Source organism: Cervus elaphus, chromosome 5 (genome assembly GCF_910594005.1).
Source record: "Cervus elaphus chromosome 5, mCerEla1.1, whole genome shotgun sequence".
Taxonomy (NCBI): domain Eukaryota; kingdom Metazoa; phylum Chordata; class Mammalia; order Artiodactyla; family Cervidae; genus Cervus; species Cervus elaphus.
The window spans coordinates 105,420,946-105,444,982 of NC_057819.1; the positions used below are offsets into that span (position 1 = coordinate 105,420,946).

The 24,037-nt window shown below is 43.4% G+C and overlaps 1 protein-coding gene across 9 annotated transcripts; it reads left to right on the plus strand.

Moving 5' to 3' along the window:
- Positions 1 to 853: 853 nt before the first annotated feature.
- On the plus strand, positions 854 to 15,542 carry ZNF287 (zinc finger protein 287). Of its 9 annotated transcripts, none has more exons than XM_043903922.1 (8): positions 2,272 to 3,185; positions 3,872 to 3,963; positions 4,458 to 4,501; positions 4,638 to 4,732; positions 4,899 to 5,025; positions 5,167 to 5,373; positions 5,465 to 5,551; positions 11,136 to 15,542. In XM_043903922.1, the coding sequence occupies exons 4-8, from the start codon at positions 4,703 to 4,705 to the stop codon at positions 12,686 to 12,688; spliced, it is 2,004 nt and encodes a 667-aa protein (XP_043759857.1). In that variant the 5' UTR covers positions 2,272 to 3,185; positions 3,872 to 3,963; positions 4,458 to 4,501; positions 4,638 to 4,702; the 3' UTR covers positions 12,689 to 15,542. The 9 variants fall into 9 exon arrangements, with proteins under 9 accessions (XP_043759852.1, XP_043759854.1, XP_043759853.1 ...); XM_043903923.1 differs by having other exon boundaries at positions 4,642 to 4,732; XM_043903917.1 differs by lacking the exons at positions 3,872 to 3,963; positions 4,458 to 4,501; positions 4,638 to 4,732 and adding an exon at positions 854 to 1,090 and having other exon boundaries at positions 1,815 to 2,414; positions 3,085 to 3,185.
- The last annotated feature ends 8,495 nt before the right edge of the window (positions 15,543 to 24,037 follow it).

Below are 24,037 nucleotides of genomic sequence, written 5' to 3' on the forward strand. Positions count from 1 at the left end.
GAAGCCCAAAGCCGCCATCTCAGCTGCCAGCTGAGTCCTTCTTGTCAAAAAGGCCACATGTCCAAACTGAGCTTATCCTTAAGCCATCTTGGCCCAACCAGGAGACATGTGAGTACATACAGCTTGAAAGAGGACCCTCCCTGCCATCAAATCATCTTCTCGACTGAGGCTCCAGAAAGAACGGATCAGAGAAAAGCCACAGGCACTGTTCACCTTCCAAATTCTTGACCCACAGAATCCATAAACATAATAAAATGCTTCTTCTTTAACACCATTAAGTTTGGGGGTGATTTGCCAACACAGCCATAGATAATGTGAACACTTGGATGTTTTTCATACTTTTATTTTCAGGCATTTTTTGGTATGTTGTGAGTATAAACGTGATGCAGGACGTTGTTCTTGTTTCCAATTTGAGAGTCTCAGAATCAGATTCCTGAGGAGGGACTCAGAGTCTTTAATAGTGAATAGTAAAAAACCAGCACTTTGGGTCTTTCTGCCTTAAGACCCACATCTTCCCTGCCCATCCTTTCTCTAGAACTCAGGCACCAACTTTCTCAGGTTGATTCGCGCAGGGTTACAACCGCCCCCCATCCCCACCCCCCTCATTCCCACCCCTTTTTCAAGATGCCGTTGCTCCCCGACCTCTCTCTCAGTCGTCTACCAGACCGGCCTCTGCCCAGGGGAACTTTAAAGACCGCTCAGAACCTGGCCGGCTACGGAGCAATTCACAGGGGGTGGGTGGAGGAGGTTGCCACGGAAACGGGTCCACTATCCGCGGCTCCGGCCGGGGGGCCGGCGCGGGTTCCAATTGGCTCCGCGGGCGCGCAGCGTCCTCCCTGCGCACATGCGCAGTGGCGCCGAGGCGAGGTCGCGGCGGAGCCGGGGCTCGGTGGTTCCGGGCCGGGCTTCCTAGGACCGGGCTGGACGGGCGGCTCCGGCCCAGGCTCCGTGCCCTCCAGGACGAGACGTGGCGGGCGGAGGCCCCTCTGCAGCGCGGAACCGAGCCCACCACGCAGGCGCAGCGCCTGCCGCCATTGTTGCCCCGGGCCTCTAGGGCCGCTCCGCTGCGTGTCCGCTGGTCCGGCCACAGGTTAGGATGCGGGCGGCCTGAGGGGTGGGGGCTGCGGGGCAGACCCCGCGCAGCTGCCCCCGACCTTCAGACTGCGGAGTTAGGGGGACCCCGCCGGGTGAGCAGGCCAGGGGCGCCTCTGCCCAGCAGGCCTAGTGAGCAGCCGGCTTTAGGGGACACGGTGCAGTTGAGGGGGGCTTGGAGGTGGAGACCGTGGACAGGTGGTGTCAGGCCTGCAGTGAGGTTTTCCGTGGGAAAACTGGTTCCAAATGTATTCCTAAAGAATTGTCCTGTAGAAGCTGTGCACGGGCTTCAAGTCACACGGGTCCCCTCTGCTTCTTTCCCGTCCCAGACCTCAGGTAGTGATGGGCTTGGACTGGCCGTCATCGATATGCAGAGCAGGTGGATGGCTCGCCCCTTTTCCCCAACCTTGAGCTCTTTAAAAAGTTCTCCGAGTTTGTTCGAAGTAACAGATTTGCTGTTGTTTTTGAGAGTCACTTCAGTCATTACAGCTTGTGTAATATCAATGACTAATATACTGAGGCTTTTTTTTTTCCCTGTAAAAGTTAGAAGTTTGACCTGTGTTTTTGCTCAGGATTCAAGTCATTGCATCTAGCTCCACTCTTTTATGGCAGTCCCAAACTGGTGCCCAATTGGTAAGGTCTCTAGGTCAGCTATTTCTGTTTGTGTGTCTGGCAGAGAGCACCAGGAATTCCTGACTTTGTGGTCTATTCCTGTGTTTCAGGGTCTCTTCCCCATCCCTACGAATTCTGGGCTCAGAATTTGTAAGGAAGACAGCTGACTCCTCCTTGCCTCTGTTCAGCCCCTGGCTGCAGCAGCCCTCCTTAAATGTCTTGGTGGCTCTAGCATGTGACTTCAAGCACTTGGCTCTGACCTGGAGAAATAAAGGCTGTTGCCAGATTGACTCTCCTGTTTGTAGCAATGTTCTCCCCAAGCAGGAGGAAGACCAGTTCTTCTCGCGCCCAAGTCCTGCTAACATGGAAGATGGACAAGGCTCAGAGCGGACCCCGAAATGCTGAGAAGGAAATCCTCGCCTTGAGACTCCTGCGTGACACTGAGACCTGTCGGCAGAATTTCAGGAACTTCCCGTACCCAGACCTGGCTGGTCCTCGGAAAGCCTTGAACCAGCTCCGAGAGCTCTGCCTTAAGTGGCTGAGACCCGAGATTCACTCAAAGGAGCAAATCCTGGAGCTGCTGGTTCTGGAGCAGTTCCTGAGCATCCTGCCTGGGGAGGTTCGGACGTGGGTGAAGTCCCAGTACCCAAGGAACAGTGAGGAGGTGGTGACACTGGTGGAGGACTTGACTCAGATTCTGAAAGAAGAAGGTAAGACTTGTAGGGCAGAGGGGGGAGGAGCCCAGGGTGGTCCAAGAAAACAGCCATCATGTCAGAGAACAGCCCTTGGACGTGATCAGGAGAACGGAGCTCAGGGAGTGAGTGAGGACCCGCTTCACCTGAACCCCCTATTGCACGGCATTTGCCTTCTACCTGCTCAGAACCCAGCACATGTTCTCTGAACACAGACGATGTGTCTTGTAAAACAGTGGCCAGGCACAATAGATGACCTCTGTGTGAGCCCTCAGGAGGTTCCCTGCAGAGGTTTGAACCTTTTGCTGGTAAATAATTTGCTTTGCGAACTGGATTTTATTTAGTTTTTTAACCTATGCTTCCAAATAGCTAGGAAATGTCCAGGGAATATTTCTTTACTAAGTAAAAAGACAACTCGCAAAATTTCTATCACGTGAGGGTTTAGTGGGAAGTTGTGAGTTTGGCACCTATTCCAGAGTCCCAGAGCAGATTGTTTTTGAGGCCTGCGCCCGGGTCTTCAGGTGAGTCACTGCCTCTTCCCTCTACTTCTTCGCAGCAGGAGTGCTGTTTCTGGTTTCCTTCTGACTCCTCTTCGCTTTAAGAAAACATAGACATCTACTGGTGAAGAGTTTCCGAGGCTCTTCAGACACCTCTGATCTCCATCATGGTCTTTCTCTCTCTTTCCCAGCTGCTCCTCAGAACTTCACCCTTTCCCAAGAGACCCCAGAGGACGACCCCAAAGGACGACAAGGTTTCCAGGCAGGGTGGTTCAATGACTTGGTTACCAAAGTGAGTGTCAGTTTTTTCCTTTCTTTCTTTCTAAAACATTTATTTATTTATTTGCCTGCTGGGCGTCTTAGTTGCAACACTTGGGATCTTTAGTTGCAGCATGTGGGATCTAGTTCCCTGACCAGGAATCAAACCTGGGGTCCCCTGCATTGGGAGTACAAAGTCTTAACCACCGGACCACCAGAGGAGTGTCACTTCCTTCTGTGATTGTAAAATGCCTCCCTCGTGTGTGAGGACATATTCTAACCTGGCCCTCTACCTTCTGTGACCCCAGAAGTCCTCTCAAAAGACCTAAGCCTCAGTTTTCAACTTAAGTCTCCCTGGCCTGTTAAGGTAGGTGAGTGCCTTTTACAGGAAACAGGACCCATTGCTTCTTCTGATCACCCCTTTCCTCACTGCAGGAAGGGGTGCTGTTTTATTTTCAAGAAGCAGTATCACATGGAGGCTACAGCATTGACCTCCAGAGCCATGTGAGTCTAGATTTGGTTCCGGGTTCTGCCATGGAACCTGTGACTTGGGGCAAAGATGCTTAACTACTCGTAGCCCGAGTTATTCAACTCCAGTGAAAGAATATTCCTCTTGGATTGTGAGCATTAAATACTATGAGACCCATTAGTCTGGACTACAGTAAGTCATCAAGAAGACTGCAGTGAGATTAAACAACAGTTATTATTTTTCTTTAACAGGTAATTAAAGGCCATGACTTGTGCGGTGTTCCTGTTGATTATGAGTCTCTGTTATCTTAAGGAAGAGCAGCTCAGGCCGTCTTAAGAGAAAGGTTTACTGTAAAAGTATATGTGGTCTGAAATTGATAACCAAAAAAAAAAAAAGAAATTGATAACCAGAGTAAAATTATTACTTGTAGATAATATGAATGTTTACCCAAAAAACCTAAGGAAATCAAGGGGAAAACTGTTAGAAATAATAATGGAAAATTTGAGTAAAGTGACAGCTACAGAAAATGGCTTACAAAAATTATAATCATTTTATTATATACCTGAAAAAGTCAGATCTTAGAATGAAATAAAAGATTCCATTCATAGTATTACCCCCTCAAATTTAAAGTAGCCAGAACTCAAGATAGTATAAATTTTGCAATCCTGTGTTATTCTATGGGACATGAAAGAAGAAGCCTTAAATATTGTAAAATTTTAGCTCTCCCTAAATTTTACACTTAACTGTGATTTGAAAATCCCAGTACAGTTTTTTAAAGAAAGAAGATTTATTTGAAAAACATATGAGAGTAACCAAGAATTTTTTTTTTTAACAAAGGAAGAACAGAGGGATGCTAACTTGACCAGACTGGAAGATGTTCTGTAAGTTCAGTAGTTCAGTGTGGTTATTAGTACCAGTTTTATTTTAGAAAGGAAGAGGAAGGGCTCTACTTTTCATAATAGAGCAGACAAAGTATCTTAAAATGTCAAATTATAACGCATTTTATTAATTCATAAGACAGCACTTGAAAAGCCGAACCTTTCAGCTCTGTCATCTATGTTCACATCCCTTTTTTCTTTAAGATGGAACTGCCAATGCCTGCACTAAAAATGGTAAATTTGATTTTATTTTCATACCTCTAGGCCATTTGAGTTTGCTCATCCATATACTGGGTGAATATTGGGTAGTAACCTTTAGGGTCCTGCCAATGCTCAAGACTCTGTGGTTCCCCCACCATGCACACACCTTTGCCATCACTGTGCCCTTCTGATGTTTCAGGAATCTATCACATTCAAAGATGTGGCGGTGGACATCACCCAGGAGGACTGGGAGCTCATGCGTCCTGTGCAGAAGGAATTGTACAAGACCGTGACACTGCAGAACTACTGGAACATGGTTTCTCTCGGTGAGCGTCTGTCTGTGCCCCCCAACCACACACGTGCCAGAGTCTGTCTTTCCTCAGCTCTCAAAAGTGGGTTGGGCCTAGAGGTGAACATGCTCATCTGTTCAGGCACAGAAACAGCCAATTTCTGCTCCCTTTTCCCAGATGAAAGGTTTCAAAGTGAAAGGTCATCAGGAACCACGATGCACGGCCCCCCAGGACCACCACCCCATGCCTTGCCCAACGCCTGCCTCCCCGACAGTCTCTGCACACGCATCCTCCAGGGTGGTGGGAGATTTTTGTCCCTGCTTCAAAAGGGCAGTGACCTCATTCATGAGATCGTGTCTGTGAACCGTTCTTTTCCTGTAAGAGGTCTGTCCTCATGGGTAAGAAGGAGTCAGTTAATAAAAGTAGTATGACTGTTTATCTCCAGGGTAAAAGTGATTTTGTTCCTCCTGGACAGGACTTACAGTGTATAGACCAACTGTGATCCCCATGTTGGAAGAACCGTGGATGGTGCTAAAAGAAATTCTAGAAGGCCCAAGTCCAGGTGAGAGAACCACCAGTGGACGAGATTCTTTGTGCTTAAGAGCCTGTGTTATGCTAAGTGTGTTAGATGTGTTTTTAAATATGGCCGAGTCGCTCACTGTACACAGAGACACCCCAGCTGGTCAAGACGACTGAGCTGCTCGGTGACGCTTCTTTGCAGATCCCCTCTTCAGGAAAAGATCTACTATGTATCATTTTGTACTTCTCCATGACCCTTAGTTTCCCTCTCTTAGAGCTCTGTCTGGGGCTTTCCTTGTGTTCCCTCCCTGTATTCTTAAGCACGCATGAATGTCCCCTAAGATCTTAAATTTCAAACCCTTTCGATGTCTTTTTGAATTTCTTTTACTCTGTCTGTTGACAAAATCCTGTATCCACCTGCCTCCAGTCTCCTACCTCAGTTCTTCCTTTTTTATTTTCTAATTATTTTAAAAGATAACATGTTTACAAGACTAGAAATTGTAAAACTATGTAAAGCCAGAGCTATACGGACAGAAGTCTCTACCTGTTTGCCACATTCACACAGTTCCTACATCTGTGTAGTCATCTGTGTACTGACACCTAGAATGACTATTCTAGTCCCTGATGATCTTTCATTTAAGGTTCGTAGCGTCCACTGAAGATCTTTGCTTTATTACACTGCAGGTTTAAAAATAGTGATTTTCTAATTCTTCATCTCTTTGAAATTATTTTTCTGTAAAAAACAGCTGTCCCTCCTCCCATCCCTTTCTTATGTGTACGTGTCACTATGGAGTAACGGAATTTTTTAAAATTCAGTGTATTTGTGGTCCATTCCATTTGTGAGGTGGGGGAGTTGCTTTTAATTATCAGTTGTCCCAAATGTGGGTGATGGCCACCTTTCAGCCCAAGGCCATGTCCTTTTGAGGCATTTCCATCCATGTTTCAGTGTTTCCTGGCTTCCTGGTGGAGGATGGTCTGCAGGCACACCTCATGCCCACCTTAGACCTGGAATTTCTTTGAGGAACAGTGGTTCATTGTAGTGGAGATTAGTGATGAGAAGCCAAAATCTGGGCAGTGAGGGTGTTCACTATCCTGGGTACCACTGCTTCTAGATCAGTTCAGTAGGTAGAACTATGAAATATGTGTGTAGGTTTCTTGAAACCTGGATTCATACTGGTAACTCACATTCCAGTCCAGCATGACAAGGCCCATCTTATACCTTCCCATATCCATTTTCTACTTCCTTTCCCACACAGCGAGTCACCTGGTTCCCAGCATCAGTATATCTGTCTGCTCATTTGCTCTGTCATAATAATACACACAAGAATGGTTTCAGAATTATATCGCTGAAATAACAGACTGTTCAGGTAATATTCAGAATGCCTTCCTGTCCTCAGGAGATAGTCCACCAAGGATACACAAGGATATCCACCAAGGGTGCTGGGTGTAGTTACTTGAATTCTTCCCTTCTGGTTTTCTTAACAGTTTGCTGTAAAGTGTTCAGTTTTAGTATTTTCTTATTTCTTGATTGTTTTTTGTTTAATCTTACATTTTTGAGTCTATAAAGCATTATCATGGTTCAGAAGTCAAGACTGTAGAGAAAGGCGTGTGCTCTCTTCCCTCCTGCCATATTCCAACCCACTCTGTGCAGTTTACTCTGTTCCCTTGTCTCTGGTTTATCCTTCTGTGTTTCTCTTTGCAGAGATAAGTCATAAATATAGTCTTAGCTCTCCTTTTGTGTAGAAAAGAAGTACATAGTACTCATTTGCATTTCCATTCCTATCCATCACCCCTCCTTTTTTAAGGCACTGACTTCTGGTTGTCTACCAGTATCAACGCTGGAATACAGTAGTAACAGTAAATTAAATAGTAATGACAGAGAATAATATGCTCCCTTTAAGCAGATTGCTTCACTTTTTTAAAAAGTTAACTTTATCTGATCGCCAGGTATTTTAAGGGTGCTATTTGAAAAACTAATTCTTCTTATAATTTACAGCCTATCGGCTTTAGTTGGCAGAGTGACACAAAATATACACCAAATTATTTAGGGAGTGATTTCAGCACAGTCTTAAATACTGAGAAAACATGTGGCAGGATGGAACTAGCCCTGCACTGCAGTCAGGACAGTCTTCTGGGAGGCACTGCCCCTCTGGGGCCACTTCAGTTTTTCAGACGATCAGGTTGAATTAAGGCTGTAAACCCCAAAAGGGGGGCTATTGGGGGGGATTTTGCTCTCACCAAGGAGCACAAAACTGAGAAAGGCAAGTTCCTTTTCTCCTTCAGTTGAGGTGAGGTTTTGCGTTTGTTTGTTTTTCTAGCCCATCCTCTATAGGGTGTGGCACAGAGCATACAGGCTCCCGCCCGCTGCCCCTCCTGGTTGGCTACGGGCTCTGTCTTCTGGCCCCCAAACCCCTTGCACCCTTAATGGGCAGCTGGAGGCCATCAACAGGGTGGAGGAGTGTCTCGGGCAGTCAGCGTCAACTTCCAACATCCCAGTCTTGTGCTTTTACTTGATTTGGGGCCTCTAAGGGTTTTACTTTCTTAGTGGCTCAGAGAAGTGTGAGTTGAACCTTTGGTTACAACATCTCATCAGTCATGCTTGAGGAGTGGGAACTTGGATGACTCACAGATCGAGCATCTGTGTTGGTCGCTGATGGTCAGTCCTGTCTCAGAATTTCATGGTTCTTTACATCATACAGGACCACCTATTTCTTCAGGTTCAGACCAGACCTCCCCCCATCCTTGATATCCCTTCCTTGATAGCCTGATCAACACTGCTCTCTCCTGCTAGAAATATTACACCACTGTGTGATACCTTATGCTTTTAATTCATCCTTTCTGGTTAGTTATATACACATATTTAAGCCCTGCTTAATGGTCTCGTTGGTTTAAGAATGTATGCTTATAATAGCGATTTCTTTGTCGTCATCATTCAGGCTTGTTACTTTAAGCTTGTTAATTATAACTTTATTTATTTTATTTATTTATTTATTTGGCTGCACCAGGTTGCAGCATGTGGGATTTAATTCCCTTACCAAGGATTGAACCCAGGCCCCCTGCTTTGGGACCTTGGAGTCTTAGCCACTGGACCACCAGGGAAGTCCCTAATTATAACTTTAGTACTTCCTTCTCAGGTGTATGGAGCATTCTGTCATAGACTGATTCTGATCACATAGAAGCTAAACCCAGTTTCTAGGACTATCTCATCTTTATACACACACACTACTTGTGTGTTTGTGCTCAGTCGCTCAGTTGTGTCCAGCTCTGCAACCCCATGGAATGTAGCCCTCCAGGCTCTTCTGTCCCTGGTATTTTCCCAACAAGAATCCTGGAGCAGATTGCCATTTCCTGCTCCAGGGGATTTTCCCAACTCAGGGATGGAACCCATGTCTTGCATCTCCTGCACTGGTAGGTGGATTCTTTACTGCTGAGCCACCTCAGAAGCCATACATATATGTGTGTGTGTATGTATACATGTATATACATGTGTGTGTGTGTGTATACACATGTGTATATATATACACACATACACACATATACACACACATACACACACACACACTTTCCCATGCATTCCATTAACATTCTCATTTTGGTTTTTTTTTAAGGAGGGAGTAATAAATCCTGGTTTAAGGAAGTTGTTTTTAAATTTTTTTCCACTAGATGAAGTAATACATCAACGTTTGTAGTACTAAATAACAAACAAATACAGGCAATTTCTTGAAAATCAGAAAATATTTTTTGAAGCTTAGAAATCCCATTGTTGGCATCTTGGTAATATTTACCTAGTTCTAATGAGTTTTCATGCTAGTCACGATACTGCTTTTTTCATTTAACATTACTCCTAAGCATTTTGTAATGTCTAATTTTTGTATTTGAATCAAAGCAATAAAAGTAGTGTGTAAATCGAAGCAGCACGAGGCAGCGTAATGAACTATATGTCTCCCTTTCCTTAACCACATGTATGTGCAGGCATGCAGAGAGTGCTGATCTGAGGGGAGAAGGCGCTGGTTTGGGGTGAGGAGTCGGAGATACCCATCTTTACACTGATAGGATCTTTCCCTACATACCATTTTCTCTCTTTTTTTCCTGTTAATATGTCCTGCACACTTTTTCAGGTCAATATACCTACTATTCCATTATATCCTATTCTAACTAGTCCTTTATTGATGGATGAGTCTACTGAATGGATATATTTGTAAATATCCTCCTTTGATCTGCATCTTAGAAAGTTTCTGAACTATCCAGTATTGTTTGTACTGTATTATGAACTCTATTTGATGTTTCATTATATAATTCTTAATATTTTCAAGTTATAAGTTTCTTACCTGATTTCAAAGGTGTCGTAGCTTAAATCTGTTTTAAGTCATCATAATGAAACATAGGCATCAACAAATGAACATATGATGGCTTTGCAGTCAGGTTTTGGGGTCCGTGTATGTGTGTGCATGCACATGCGCATGCTTTCATCTGATTTCATTTTACAACAAGATATTGTCATTTATTTTACCAGGTTCACTTGAGTGGCCTCCATATCCAGAGTCTTATGCCTTTTTCTGAAGGAAATGTAAAAGAAGGATAAGCCATTTCCAGAGTTTGCATCTGAGTTGGAAATAAACACACAAAACTATGAAATAATGTAAGGCCAACTAATGCCATAGGCCTAACATTATATTAAGTTGAACTATATGAAACTGCTGATATTCTGCCATATTGACCTATATACAAGGCAGTTTTTTATGATTCAACCTAATCTGTACTTTAGGATTCTGAGAAGGAGAAAGAAACATGAGCTGGGCCATAAGCATCTTTCTTAATAGATGAAGGTGTCATAAGAGAAATCTGGAATTAGTGGCACCTTCAGAAGATGATGAGGACACAGTTGTAAGTTATGTGGATAACTTCAGACTTTAAGGTGAATGTGAGGTGTGGAAGAGGGGAGAGTACAATAGAAAAGGGTAGATTATTTGGGGCCTGAGTACTGAATGGAGGTATTTTAACTTTTTTTCCTTTAACTTTCATCCTTTAAGCCACTGATCCTGAAACTTCAGTGTGATTTAAACCTCCTGGAGGGCTCAGCCCTACTCCCAGGGTTTCTGCCTCAGGATGTCTGGGAGGGTCCCAGTCACTTGATGTGTTTCAGGTCTGGACCACTGCTCCAAGGCTGTAGGAGTTACTCTAAGTATTAAAGCAGGGACACACGCCATGAAACTGCCCAGGATATCATGAGGGTGTGCAGGGTAGATTGGAAGGAGGGGTGGTGACAGCCAGCCTGCTTTATGACCTGCTATGTAAGTTAACTTATATGATTATAAATGATTATGTAATGAAAGTCATGCCACGTTGTTCATCACCTGTTTTCACTTCTTAACTCTGTTGCCTGACCTCACCTATTCTAGTAACTCCATGCTGGTGTTAAATAGGGAGGAGCCGGTCCTCCTTCAACTATTTAGGCCTGTTTTCTGCCGTTTTATCCTCCTTGCCTGCACATTGAGGACCATGTTATGAGGCTGTCAAAGCCAGTCTTTTTAGGCATTTTATTCATGTTCATTATTTTGTTTCTACTTTAGTAGTTTCCTTTCTCCAAACAGAGGAAGACTTTTTTATATATTTTTTGTTAATTTCAGAATGGGAAACCAAAGCCCAAGAGTGTACTCTGGTGGAAAATGTTTCTAAACTCAAAAAGGATGGAATCAAGCCCATCAAACTGGAAGAACCCTCTGACTATGATGACAGAATGGAGGGGCAAGTGGCAGAGACCTACAGGAGAATTCCCACCAAAAGGAGACATTTCAGTGTGAAGTCAGTCCTTTCACAAGAAGGTAGTTCTGTAGAAGACTATAAATATGATATATATAGAAGTGATTTTGAAAAGCATTCAAACCTAATTATGCAGTTTGGTACCCAGTCAGACAATAAAACTTTCATGTACGATGAAGACAAGACCTTCATCCCCGGCATCGTGCACAGGAAAATATACCCTGGAGAGAAGCCTTACAAGTGTAAGGTGTGTGGGAAGAGGTTCAGGAAGTACCCATCCCTCATCGCACACCAAAACAGCCATGCCAAAGAGAAGTCTTACGAATGTGAAGAGTGCGGCAAGGAGTTCAGACACGTCTCATCCCTCATCGCACATCAGAGGATGCACACGGGAGAGAAACCCTATGAATGCCACCAGTGCGGGAAAGCCTTCAGCCAGCGTGCCCACCTTACCATACACCAGCGGATCCACACTGGAGAGAAACCCTACAAGTGTGATGACTGTGGGAAAGACTTCAGCCAGCGTGCTCACCTCACCATCCACCAGAGGACACACACGGGAGAGAAACCCTACAAGTGCTTGGAATGCGGTAAAACCTTCAGCCACAGCTCATCTCTCATTAATCACCAGAGAGTTCATACTGGAGAAAAACCTTACATATGCAATGAATGTGGGAAGACCTTTAGCCAGAGCACACACCTCCTCCAACATCAAAAGATACACACAGGAAAGAAACCATATAAATGCAATGAGTGCTGGAAAGTATTCAGTCAGAGCACTTACCTTATTCGACATCAGAGAATTCACTCTGGAGAGAAGTGTTACAAATGCAACGAATGTGGAAAAGCCTTCGCTCATTCCTCCACACTTATTCAGCACCAGACCACTCACACTGGAGAGAAGTCCTATATATGCAGCATATGTGGGAAAGCCTTCAGCCAGAGTGCAAACCTCACCCAGCATCACAGAACACATACTGGGGAGAAACCCTATAAGTGCAGCGTGTGTGGGAAAGCATTCAGCCAGAGCGTTCACCTTACTCAGCACCAGAGGATTCACAATGGAGAAAAACCGTTTAAATGCAACATATGTGGGAAAGCATATAGACAGGGTGCAAACCTTACTCAGCATCAAAGGATTCACACTGGAGAGAAACCCTACAAATGCAACGAGTGTGGGAAGGCATTCATTTATTCCTCATCACTTAATCAGCATCAGAGAACTCATACTGGAGAGAGACCCTATAAATGTAATGCATGCAACAAAGATTTTAGCCAGAGAACATGCCTTATTCAGCACCAGAGGATTCACACAGGAGAGAAGCCCTATGCATGCCGCATATGTGGCAAAAGCTTCACCCAGAGTACCAACCTCATCCAGCATCAGCGCGTCCACACAGGTGCCAAAAATCGAAACTAATGCATCCGGGAGACTGCACATAGGTTTTCAAACCTAATCGTTCTACATTTTATTTTGTACTCTGCTTGTTGAAAACATTATTCAAAAGAAGTGCAATATGGGTTAGATTTTCACTCAGCAGAAGTATCGGAATTAGTGATGGGAGTATAACCTATTTAAATGTACTGTGAAATTTCAGATGAAAACATTTGCTTCATAATAACCTTTATTTGATACTGGTTTAGTTCATTCCAGAAAGAAACCGTAGGAAAGGAAGAGTGCCAGAAACCTGTTAGCCACTAACTCAGACGGAGTTTCAAGTACTTCTTCATGAGGCCTTAAGAATGTACTGTAACAGGAAGGCTTCCATCCAGTAGAGCTTCCACACCAGAGGGTAATCCCAGGGTGACAGAACAGAAGAGCTGCCCTCCAGCCTTTAGTTCTTCCCAGATTTGAAGCCTTAAATATGTAAAGGGCCCCCTTCCCTTTTCTTGTTATGCCATAACTGCACGTGAAGCCAGTAGGTTTGCCAAAAAAGAAAACGGTTGAAAGTATCTTAAGGAAGGACTTCTGTGTGACCACTGTTTAATTATGCTTTCCTCTAAATACTGAGATGTTAAAGGAAGAGCAGCCTAGTGAAAGATGATCTGTTAGGAGAAGCTAATGTGTCTGTAACCCTTAGACACGTGCACAAATTTTCTTATACAGGCAAAAATTAAAATTTAAACAATTTAAAATTTAAATATGTTTAGTATCTAAAACATAACAGCCTGAGTCTCACTAGCTTTTGACAGGCTTCCCAAGTGACTCAGTGGTAAAGAATCCGCCTGCCAAATAGGAGACACAGGAGACATGGGTTCGATCCCTGGGTTGGGAAGATCCCCTGGAGGAAATAGCAACCCACTCCAGTATTTTTGCTCCAGGCAATGGGGTTGCAAAGAGTTGGACACAACTGAGCACGCACTAGCTTTCGACAGCTGTCATCCAGAAGAAAAAAAAGAATACAGGTCTTTTTTTTTTTCTTTCCCCCATCTGATTCCTAAATTCACAGTTCCTCTTTTTTCCCCTGACTCCTAAAATCATACCCTAAGGCTCCCCCATGACAGTCTTACTGTAGAAAGTCCATTTCTTCCTTTGAAACATGTTTCTTGAGTGCCTACTGTGCTCAGGGCCCAGACCTCCTAGTTGGATCCTTCCAGGGCTTACCTGCTGAAAGTCACAGCTGACTGAAGCAACAGAAAGCTTTCTAAAATAATGAAAGGTAACAAAATCAAGGACGTGATCTTAACCGGTGCTTCATGGAATGAACCTAGGAAACCTGCTGAAATGGGTTGCTAAATGCAACCCCGTTATCTTAAGAAAGTAATGAATGAAAGCAGCTATTTAAACAGTATGAGGAAAAAATATGTAGTGGGAAATGGGTTTGAGTTTAGTGCAGAAAGTGGGTCAGGGAAAAAATCTAAAGACTTAAGGGTGAGGAAAGAGGATACAGAGACTACTTACAGCTGAAATGTTACTAGACTTGATTACCTAAGAAAATAAGAGTGGCCACGTGAATGAAAAAGCAAACTAGCCTATTTATGTAAGAAGAAACTAAAATTGAAGTGACTGGTTTCAAAAGAATCACTGAAATTGGTACTCCTCGTACATGTAAGTAAAATAGGGATTACTCTTAAGATAACGAGACGTTTCATTGGAAAAAGCATTGATGCGGAAACTATCACCGTTGCAGTAATTATTAAACAGTAATAACTGTGGGGCCCCAAGCAGCATATAAGGAAAACTGGTAGAAACACAATTAGAAATAGGTGAAACCACTACTGTATGTACTGTCCACAGCATTGCACTCTCAGAATTTCAGACCATGTGCTGACAGCTGACCTTCCCTTCTGCTTGTGTTCCTTCAGTGCCTTGCCTTTGGTAGGTGGTTGAGATATGCTGGTTGAATTAATGAATATGTAGTCAAGTTAGGCTGGAGTAGTAAGGTAGAGTGATGTGGTGTGAAATTGGCAAATCTTTATAGTTTTTGGTGCATACAGGCAAAGAAATATGTAACAAATATTGGCCGTTTGTTACTAATAGGAGTGACTTCAAAATGAAGAACCAGAATCCCCAAATCTTACTAGCGGGGATATTCCTAAAAAGTCAAGGGACATCTTTATACAAGAAGCTTTCCTGAGCTAGGTGAGGAAAACCTGATATAATTTCTGGTGCCATAAATAACACTGTAAGCATGTATGGACCATGCAGCTTCATTTGGATATTGGAAAGACCTGAGGGGGAGGCGGCAAAGGACCTGGAGTGCCAGCGTCTTCCAGGTTCTCTTCCTGAGCGTTTTCTTCAAGAAGCTGCTTTCCCCTTGTCCTCCTCGTAGTTAACCTCGATGTCATGGAATCACCCTTCACAAAGTGCAGGTTTTCTTGAGGTTGCATAATTCTCAGATTATGCTCATGCCATAGTTATGTTAAAAAAAAAAAAAAACAACCATTGTATTTAAGGTACAGTTTTTTGTAACAGTACTTTATACCTTACACTTTTTTCTCCTGGAAAGAAAATGTGGAGTGTTACAGTCCATAGCGCCTTTCTTTGCATTAATCCGTGTTTCCTACCTTTGTGTGTTTTATGTAAATAATACACTTATAAGGTCTTCCACTGAAAACACCGAGGCAGTTGATGCCCTTATAATAATAATTGTGGAGAATCCTAGATCTTCATGTTTTCCCCACTTTTACAGTTGTCTGATCCATGCTTTGAAGTTTTTTTTTTTAAACAGGTAGTCTTATTTTCCAGAACTTTTTATTATGAAATGTTCAAATATACAGAAAAGTTAAATAATAAAATGAGCTATATATATCCACCTAGATGGAAAAATTAACATTTTGCCATATTTTCTACTGAGCAACTGGAGAGTAACTTACAGACATTTCACCCCTAAACACTAATCATGCATCTCATAAAAACAACCACAATAACATATCTCAAAAAATGAACATTAATTCCCAACTATCAAGCACTCAGTCTGTGTTTCCATCTTCAAGCCGTACAGATGCTTGTCTGTTCCATCCACCCAAAATAGCTTCCTGCCTTGAGGTTTTTTTCCAGGACTTTTTTTTTTCTTTCTCCTTCAAATAGAGCAGGTCAGTTGTAGAATGTCTTTCAGGATTTAACAGATTGTACATGTGGTTTGTTTATCTTGTTCCTGTAGTTTCTATAAATTAGCAGATAGGGCCAAAGGCTTGGTGTATTCATGTTACACATTTTTTACATTAACACCTCACAGATGTATTTCATATTGCATCCCATCAAAAGTCTCAATATCAGGTTGACTAGGGACTTCCCTGGCAGTCCAGTGATTAAGACTGCACTCCCCATGCAGGGGACATGGGTTTGATCCATGGTTGGGGAATCCTGCATGCTGCCTGGCACAGCAAAAAAAAAAGACTCACTGTGACGCAAAATTTGATCACATCTTCCCAACTTAAAAGGATGTCCTTGCTGTTGCAGGTAACAGATAACCTGTGCACTGATATGGCAGTGCGTAGGCAGCCCATTTACCAGCAGCCTTTTACCTGGTAGTTTTGGGGATCCAATGATGATCATCCTTGCCAAAATCAATTATTTCAGCAAAATTTGCTGAAATTTTCTAATTCTGACCTTCCTACATTTACTGACTGGTACTCTGTAAGGAAGAGCTTTCCTTCATCAGCTGGGACTGCACTAGAGGCAGGATCATACTCAAGTCTTTCCTTAAATTACCGATTTTTCAAGAGTCAGGAGTCACCAGCAGTGATGACATAGGATTTGGTGCTGCACAGTTATGATCACTGTTTCAGATTCTCTGATAATCCAAGACTTGGCCAGTTAGAAACCTTCAGGTAGCCCTTCTGTCCTCTGTCATTCCTCTCCAGCCTTTGGGCACTTAATGGCCTTTTGACAAAGCTATCTCCAGTTCACCTCACACTCTCAATACCCCAGGTATGGGATGAGCCCTTTCTCCAGGAATCCCTGGCTCTTTTTTATAGGCAGCAATTTAGAAACTGGATCTGGGCAGTGGGCATGCTCTCTGCTACTGGGCATTCTTAGCAAGTGGGCTGAGTCCTTCCAACCGTGGGAAGAGTCTGCAGTAAAGGCAACTCTGCCCTTCTTTCACCAGTTACATAATATCTAATTCTGTAATGGGGAGACATAATTACATATCCAGACAAAGGATTTGGGGAGCAAATAAGTCCTGTCGAGCAAACTAAACTGGAGGGAACACAAGGGTTATGTGTACCTGGAAAACCACACACTTAAACGCAAGTCTTGTGCCAAGGCCATGAGCAATAAGTTTTCAGAGGGACGGAGCTTTTCGGTTAACCTGGCAAGCATGTTAAGTAGAGGGCAGTTGAGAGCAACTGAGTGAATGACACCAACTATGTGGTGGTCTGACTATGACGTGTCTTGATGATTTACTGTGTTGAGCTCATCACACCCTCTTCCCATCACATTAAGGCAGGTTTCTGATATAAATCAGTTCTGAGGATCTGTTTCATGCAAAGTACTAGTTTTTCTTGCTAAACTTTTATTTGGTCTTTAAAACTTAATGCCATTAAGTTTCTTTGATTCTTATCTTCTGGTATGAATTCACTTGCATGCGCCTTTAATGTACTTTCACCCCTTTATTATTCTCCTCATAGCTCTATATTTCACTATAATTACTACCCCTTTAGAACACAGTAGCCATTAAAAATGGCAAGCATGTGTAATACAGTGATATGTATAATGTGTGTCTAAGCTTCTCAGCAGGACTGAGTCTTTTGTGTGGACAGGGAAGGTGAAGCCCACCCAGATCACATACACCCAGTGAGGGAACAAGGATTGGAACCCTTGGCTCCAGCACTAGGTTGAGTTCTTTATTTAAGAACTCAATGTTAAATGAATGTTAAAATGAAAACTCAGAATTCTTTAAGAACTCAAATGTTAAAAGAATGTTAAATGAAAACTCAGAATACAAAAAGCATGTACCTACAATTTTATAAAATTACGTTATTTTGATGAGATTCAGTTCAGTTGCTCAGTCATGTCCGACTCTTTGCAACCCCGTGGACTGCAGCATGCCAGACTTCCCAGTCCATCACCAACTCCCATTGAGTTGGTGATGCCATCCAACCATCTCATCCTTTGTTGTCCCCTTCTCCTCTTGCCTTCAGTCTTTCCCAGCATCAGGGTCTTTTCAAATGAGTCAGTTCTTCACATCAGGTGGCCAAAGTATTGGAGTTTCAACTTCAGCATCAGTCCTTCCAATGAATATTCAGGACTGATTTCCTTTAGGATGGACTGGTTGGATCGCCTTGCTGTCCAAGTTACTGTCAAGAGTCTTCTCCAACACCATAATTCAAAAGCATCAATTCTTCGGTGTTCAGTTTTCTTTATAGTCCAACTCTCACATCCATACATGACTACTGGAAAAACCGTAGCTTTGACTAGACGGACCTCTGTTGGCAAAGTACTGGTCAGCACTTGATGAGATTACAGCACTTTTTAAGTTTTTTGTCTGCCCTCCCCTAGAGTCTTTTAAATTCAAATCTTTATATGAGAATTGCCTAGCAAATGATGCACTCCCCTCTCCTCCAATTCTGTTCTCTCATCCAGATCTTTCCCACGTTTCAGAGCCATGTGGTCAGTGACTGCCTGGACCATCAGGTTTGGGTTTTACCTCTTCATATTACACAGTTCATTCTTCTACATCCTCACAGCCTTTCAACAACTCTTGTTTAGATTATTTCGTAGCCAGGTAAGTGTTCACCCCACCCCTGATCCTGCACCTCTCAATTATCTCCCACAGGCCACAGGGAGTTGGCTCCTCGGCACTGAGTGCCCCTCTCCCGCTCTGAGAACGCTAAGTAAGCCCCCTCTGCTTTAAGCCCACCTTCCGCCCGCCCCGAGCGCTGCAGTTCATTCAGTGGCGGGTGACCCTCGCCCGTCCCGGTTGGCCGCCATCAGACTGAGGGGAGCGAACTACCAGAGGCCAAGCTCACCTCCTGCAGGGAGGGGCTCGGACCAGAGCCGCCTTCCCTGGCCCCCGAGAGCAGGAGCCCCATCAGTCCCAGGCGGAAGCCCAGCTTCCGGCCTGAAGGGGATTCTGGGATGCTAGGCGGGGCCAGGCGCATGGGCGTTCCTGAGATACGCGGGCAGAGCCTCGCTACGCAGGCGCACCGCCGATCACGGTGACTCTGCCCCTCGGCTCGCGACCACCTGCCGGCGCGCTCCCGGCCAGGCTGGAGAGCTGAAGGGAGGGGGCGTCCCCGCGCCACCGGGGCGCGCGCTCGGACATCTGCAAGCTTCGGCTCGGTGACGAGGCTATCCAAACAGCCCTTTATAGCCGTTGCCATCGCATCCTTCCAAGAGTGCCGCAGCCTCTTCTCTCTCCCGGTGACCCTCACGTACATGTCCACCTGCCTGGACAGCCAGCCGGCCTTGCTTCCGGTCTACAGTCCACCACTGACACTCACCTGTTATTTTGGAACAAGTCTCAGCATCATATTATTTACCTGCAAACATTTCAGTGTACATTTTTAAAGATGACTTTTTAAACACAGTGACATAGATTTGTTGCATTTAAATTTTTTTCTTAATATTATCAAAAAGCAATTGAATGCTTAGATTTCCCTGTTTGGTGTAATTTTTTTTTTTTTTTTTTTTTTTTTTGCGTTCTTACAGTCTGTTTATTTGATTCAAGATCCAGGAGAGTTGCACACTTTGAAGTTAATTGATGCTTCCTAAGTCTTTTTCAATCTGTAAATTTCTCTGACATTTCTCTTTTATTTCTGTCAATGTATTTCTTGGACAAACTAGGTCTTTTTTCTGGTAGCATTTCTCATGATCCAGACTGTGGTGTTAAGACACTAATATACAGTTTCATTTTATTTTACAAGATTTGAAAATTGCATTTTCTTTATTGTATTTCTGTGTTATAATTAGGTGAAGTTTTTTCATATTATGTAAAATCTGTAGAACAAAGTACTTTGAGAAATCCAACTTTTATCCCTGTCCTGTCTACCCAGTTTTCTCCCTCCTCCAAAGCTAACCATTTTAAAAGGTTGTAGTTTATTCTTCTATTTTAAAAAAAATTTGAGAAAATATATTGACCCTTGAATGATGTGGGGGGGGGGTTAGGAGCAACGATTGCCCAGCAGTGTGACGTGTAAGGTCCCTTCCTCCCCTCTGTTCAGCATCTGCTTATTCAACCAACCACAGGTCATACAGTACTATAGTTCATACTTACTGAAAAAACAAATCCACATGTAAGTGGACAGACAGCTCAAAGCCATGTTGTTCAAGGGTCAACACCCTTTCTTAGATACACTGTAACCTAGTATACACACGTCTCTCCACCTCTTCCACATAAACATATACTCTAGAAATCACAAAGATGGTTTCATCCTTCCTTTCACAGTTACACATGACTTTGGTGTTTGGATGTATTGTAGTATATTCAACCAGTCATTTAATGATGGACACTCAGGTTTTTTGTAAAAAGAGGTAAGAAAAAGAAGCATAGATTAGGGTTGGACAAGTAGAAAAATAGGAAGAAGGTGGATTGATACCCAAATACATCTATATTTACATGTGGTATAAATGGAATAAATACTTCAAGTCAAAGACAAAGATTGTCAAACTGGATTTTTGAAAAATTATTCTGTTTAAAAGAGATGAAGTTTAAGGACACACAAAAAAAATAGAAAGTAAGAGTATGGGGAAAAGATATACAGTGTAAACATTAATCAAAAGAAAGTTGGTGTCTTGATATTAATATCAGACAAAAGAGATTTTTTAAAAAATAAAATAAAAAAAAAATTTAAAAAGAGATTTTAAGCCAGGAAGCATCACTAGAATTGAAGAGCAAAATTCATAATGACTGAAGGGTTAATCAACCAGAAAGATAAAAATTCTGACTTTGAAATTCACTTAATAATATAACTCAAAATACATAAAGCAACAACTGTCAAAGCTGAGAAAAGAAATAAAAGCTCAATCATAATGTGATGATGTAACATATGTCTGTCAGTCACTGGTAAAATAAGCAGATAAAGATCAGTAATTATATTAGAAATTTAAAGAATATGATTTTCCTGCTCCAACAATTGCATGATTTGTTTTCATTTAAATCCTTCTAAGCTGTTTGAATTTTTTAGTGCCATGGAAATATATTTCTTTTATAAAAACAAAAGGTGAACATAATTAATATGAATTACTCTAGTATCAGAGGTACAAATTATTAATGTTTAAAGTTTCCTTTGGGTGAAATAAGGAGTTAAGGATTTCCCCCCCACCTCGCAACTTTTCACTCTGTTCAGCTTTTTCAGACTTTACTTTCTAACCTAGCCGCCCCTGCCACACATACATCTTTTATAGTCCCTTTTGCATTAGGGCTTCCCTGGTGGCTGGGACAGTAAACAATCTGCCTGAACTGCAGGAGACCTGGGTTTGATCCCTGTCTCAGGAAGATTCCCTGGAGAAGCGAAAGGCAACCCACTCCAGCATTCTTGCCTGGAGAATTTCATGGACAGATGAGCCTGGTGGGCTACAGTCCACTGGGTTGCAAAAACTTGAACACAACTGAAGTAGTAACACTTTGTATTATTTTAATTAAAAACCTCTATTGAAAACTATAGTGAAGAATGTAACCAATGCCAGTATTTACTCTGTCTTGTTCACTCTTAACCCTCCAAACTTGCCTGATTTCTTGTTTTGTTGTTAAGAAATAAAACATTAGAGAATTCCCTGGCAGTCCAGTGGTTAAGACTCTACACTTCCACTGTAGGGGGCATGAATTCAATCCCTGGTTGGGGAATGAAGATCCCACATGCCATGCAGTACAGCAAAAAATAAATTTAAAAAAAAAAAAAAAAAAAAAAACATTAGAAGTAGGCTCTCTAAGGATTTCCCTGGTGATCCTGTAGTTGAGACTTCACCTTTCAATGCAGTGGGTATGGGTTTGATCTCTGGTTGGGAAGCTAAGATCCCACATGCCTTGAAGTCAAAAAACCAAAACACGAAATAGAAGCAATGTTGTAACAAATTCAATAAAGACTTTAAAAATCGTCCACATCAAAATTTCTTTAAAAAAAAAAAAGGAAGTAGGCTCTCCCTGCCCACTGATTTCCAGGCTGGCAGCCTGACTTCTCTTAAAACTGTAAATTGCAGGGGTACCAGTGAAGCCCAAGACAAGAAAACTTAAGGCAATGAGATTGACCAGTTGTCACCAACCCTCCCCAGTCTGGCCCAAAAAGGGTCCTTTGAGCTAATAAAAGACCCATCTCTGTTCAGAACCAAAGGAGGATTTTTTTCCTCGGGCCAGAGGGTGGAGAGGACAAGATTTTCTGACATGCCAGTCAGGTGATGGTAGGGCTGCTTCATAGGGTGTCCAGGGCGGGGAGGGGGCGAGGTTCTCTGTTTACCACGCAGGTCTGCAGTGCCCAGCACAGCGACTCTGCACACGGCTCACTGCCGCCATCTTGGATCGAGTGCTGTGCGCAGACTGCACACGGCTCACTGCCGCCATGTTGGATTGAGTGTCCAGCCGGGCTTTTTACCGCCTGGAGCTGAGGTGCCAGGGCAACCATGCTCCGCAGGGAGCTCTGGGCCGAAGACACGGGTGTGAGGCCTCTGCATGCAGCCCCCAATGAGCTGGAGAGACCAGACTCAGTACAGAGGAGAAACAAGGTAAGACTTTTATTTTATTACCCATATTCTATTTTTATTTCTCCAAAACTGTTTATGGGCTTTGCTGGTGACACAAAGCCTTGAAGGTGGTTGAAGCATAAGCCTTGTCAGTGCAAATAGGTGATAAACAGTCTATAATAGGAATACAAAAGGGTTTTATTTGAGACGAGCTGAGGGCTCCAAAATCACTGCAGATGGTGACTGCAGCCATGAAATTAAAAGACGCTTACTCCTTGGAAGGAAGGTTATGGCCAACCTAGATAGCACATTAAAAAGCAGAGACAAAAAAAAAAAAAGCAGAGACAAATTAATTAATTAATAATTAATTAATTAAAAAAATAAAAAGCAGAGAAATTACTTTGCCAACAAAGGTCTGTCAAGTCAAGGCTATGGTTTTTCCAGTGGTCATGTATGGATGTGAGAGTTGGACTGTGAAGAAAACTGAGCGCCGAAGAATTGATGCTTTTGAACTGTGGTGTTGGAGAAGACTCTTTAGAGTCCCTTGGACTGCAAGGAGATCCAACCAGTCCATCCTAAAGGAGATCAGTCCTGGGTGTTCATTGGAAGGACTGATGCTGAAACTGAAGCTCCAGTACTTTGGCCGCCTCATGCGAAGAGTTGACTCATTGGAAAAGACCCTCATGCTGGAAGGGATTGGGGGCAGGAGGAGAAGGGAACGACAGAGGATGAGATGGCTGGATGGCATCACCAACTCGATGGACATGAGTTTGGGTAAACTCCGGGAGGTGGTGATGAACAGGGAGGCCTGGCGTGCTGCGATTCATGGGGTCGCAAAGAGTTGGACACGACTGAACTAAACTGAACTGAGGGCTGTGGCCCAGGAGAAGGCCTCTGAGTGGCTCTCAGGACCTGCTCTGTAGAAGCAGTGTTTTCAGCACAGTTTTGTGTCTTGTCAGAACAGCGGTCAAACCTGACAGGGGTCCATTCCATCAGAGTTTCCAAAAACACAGTTAAGTATCTGGGACTTCTCCGCAGTCCAGTGATTATGACTCAGCACTTTCACCGTAGAGGCCTGGGTTCAGTCCCTGGTCAGGAAGCTAAGATGCCAGAAGCCAAGAGAGAAAAAAAAAAAAAACCAAACAACTAAAACAGACCAGCAGATCAGTATGGCCTTTGGAACCAGGAAGGAGTCTTGTCATGGAATGCGGGGAGCGGCTTGAAAGAGCTGACTCTGGGAGCTGCCTTGATTGATTATCGAGGGTCTGTTCGCAGACATAGCTCTCTGTCCCGCCACCCCTCTGAAATTTACTATCCAAGTTAACTCCTAACAGACCATTAGTGAGCCTTGAATGCACACAAGGTGCAGATAGATGGCTTTGCACGACTGCCCTTAAGATAAGTAGGATGCCTTTGGCGCCAGGAGAGAGCTCTGGTGATTGTTATCTTAAAGATGATGTACATGGGGAAGAATTTTCTTTGGGATGCTTCTCTTCTTGGTTTAGTATATATGTAACCCTGAGAAATAAAGAATCATCGTTGACTGCAGCGATCCTCTCGACCCCATCTGTTCTGTCTCCTTATTTCTTAGCCTAAAGGAACGCGTCGTGTTGCTCGCTGAAATCTTCCGGCTGGCCCGGCAATGGAAGGAGTCCCAGCATTGCCGTCCGAATAAGGGGAGGCATTTCATCCTTATTTTTAACATAG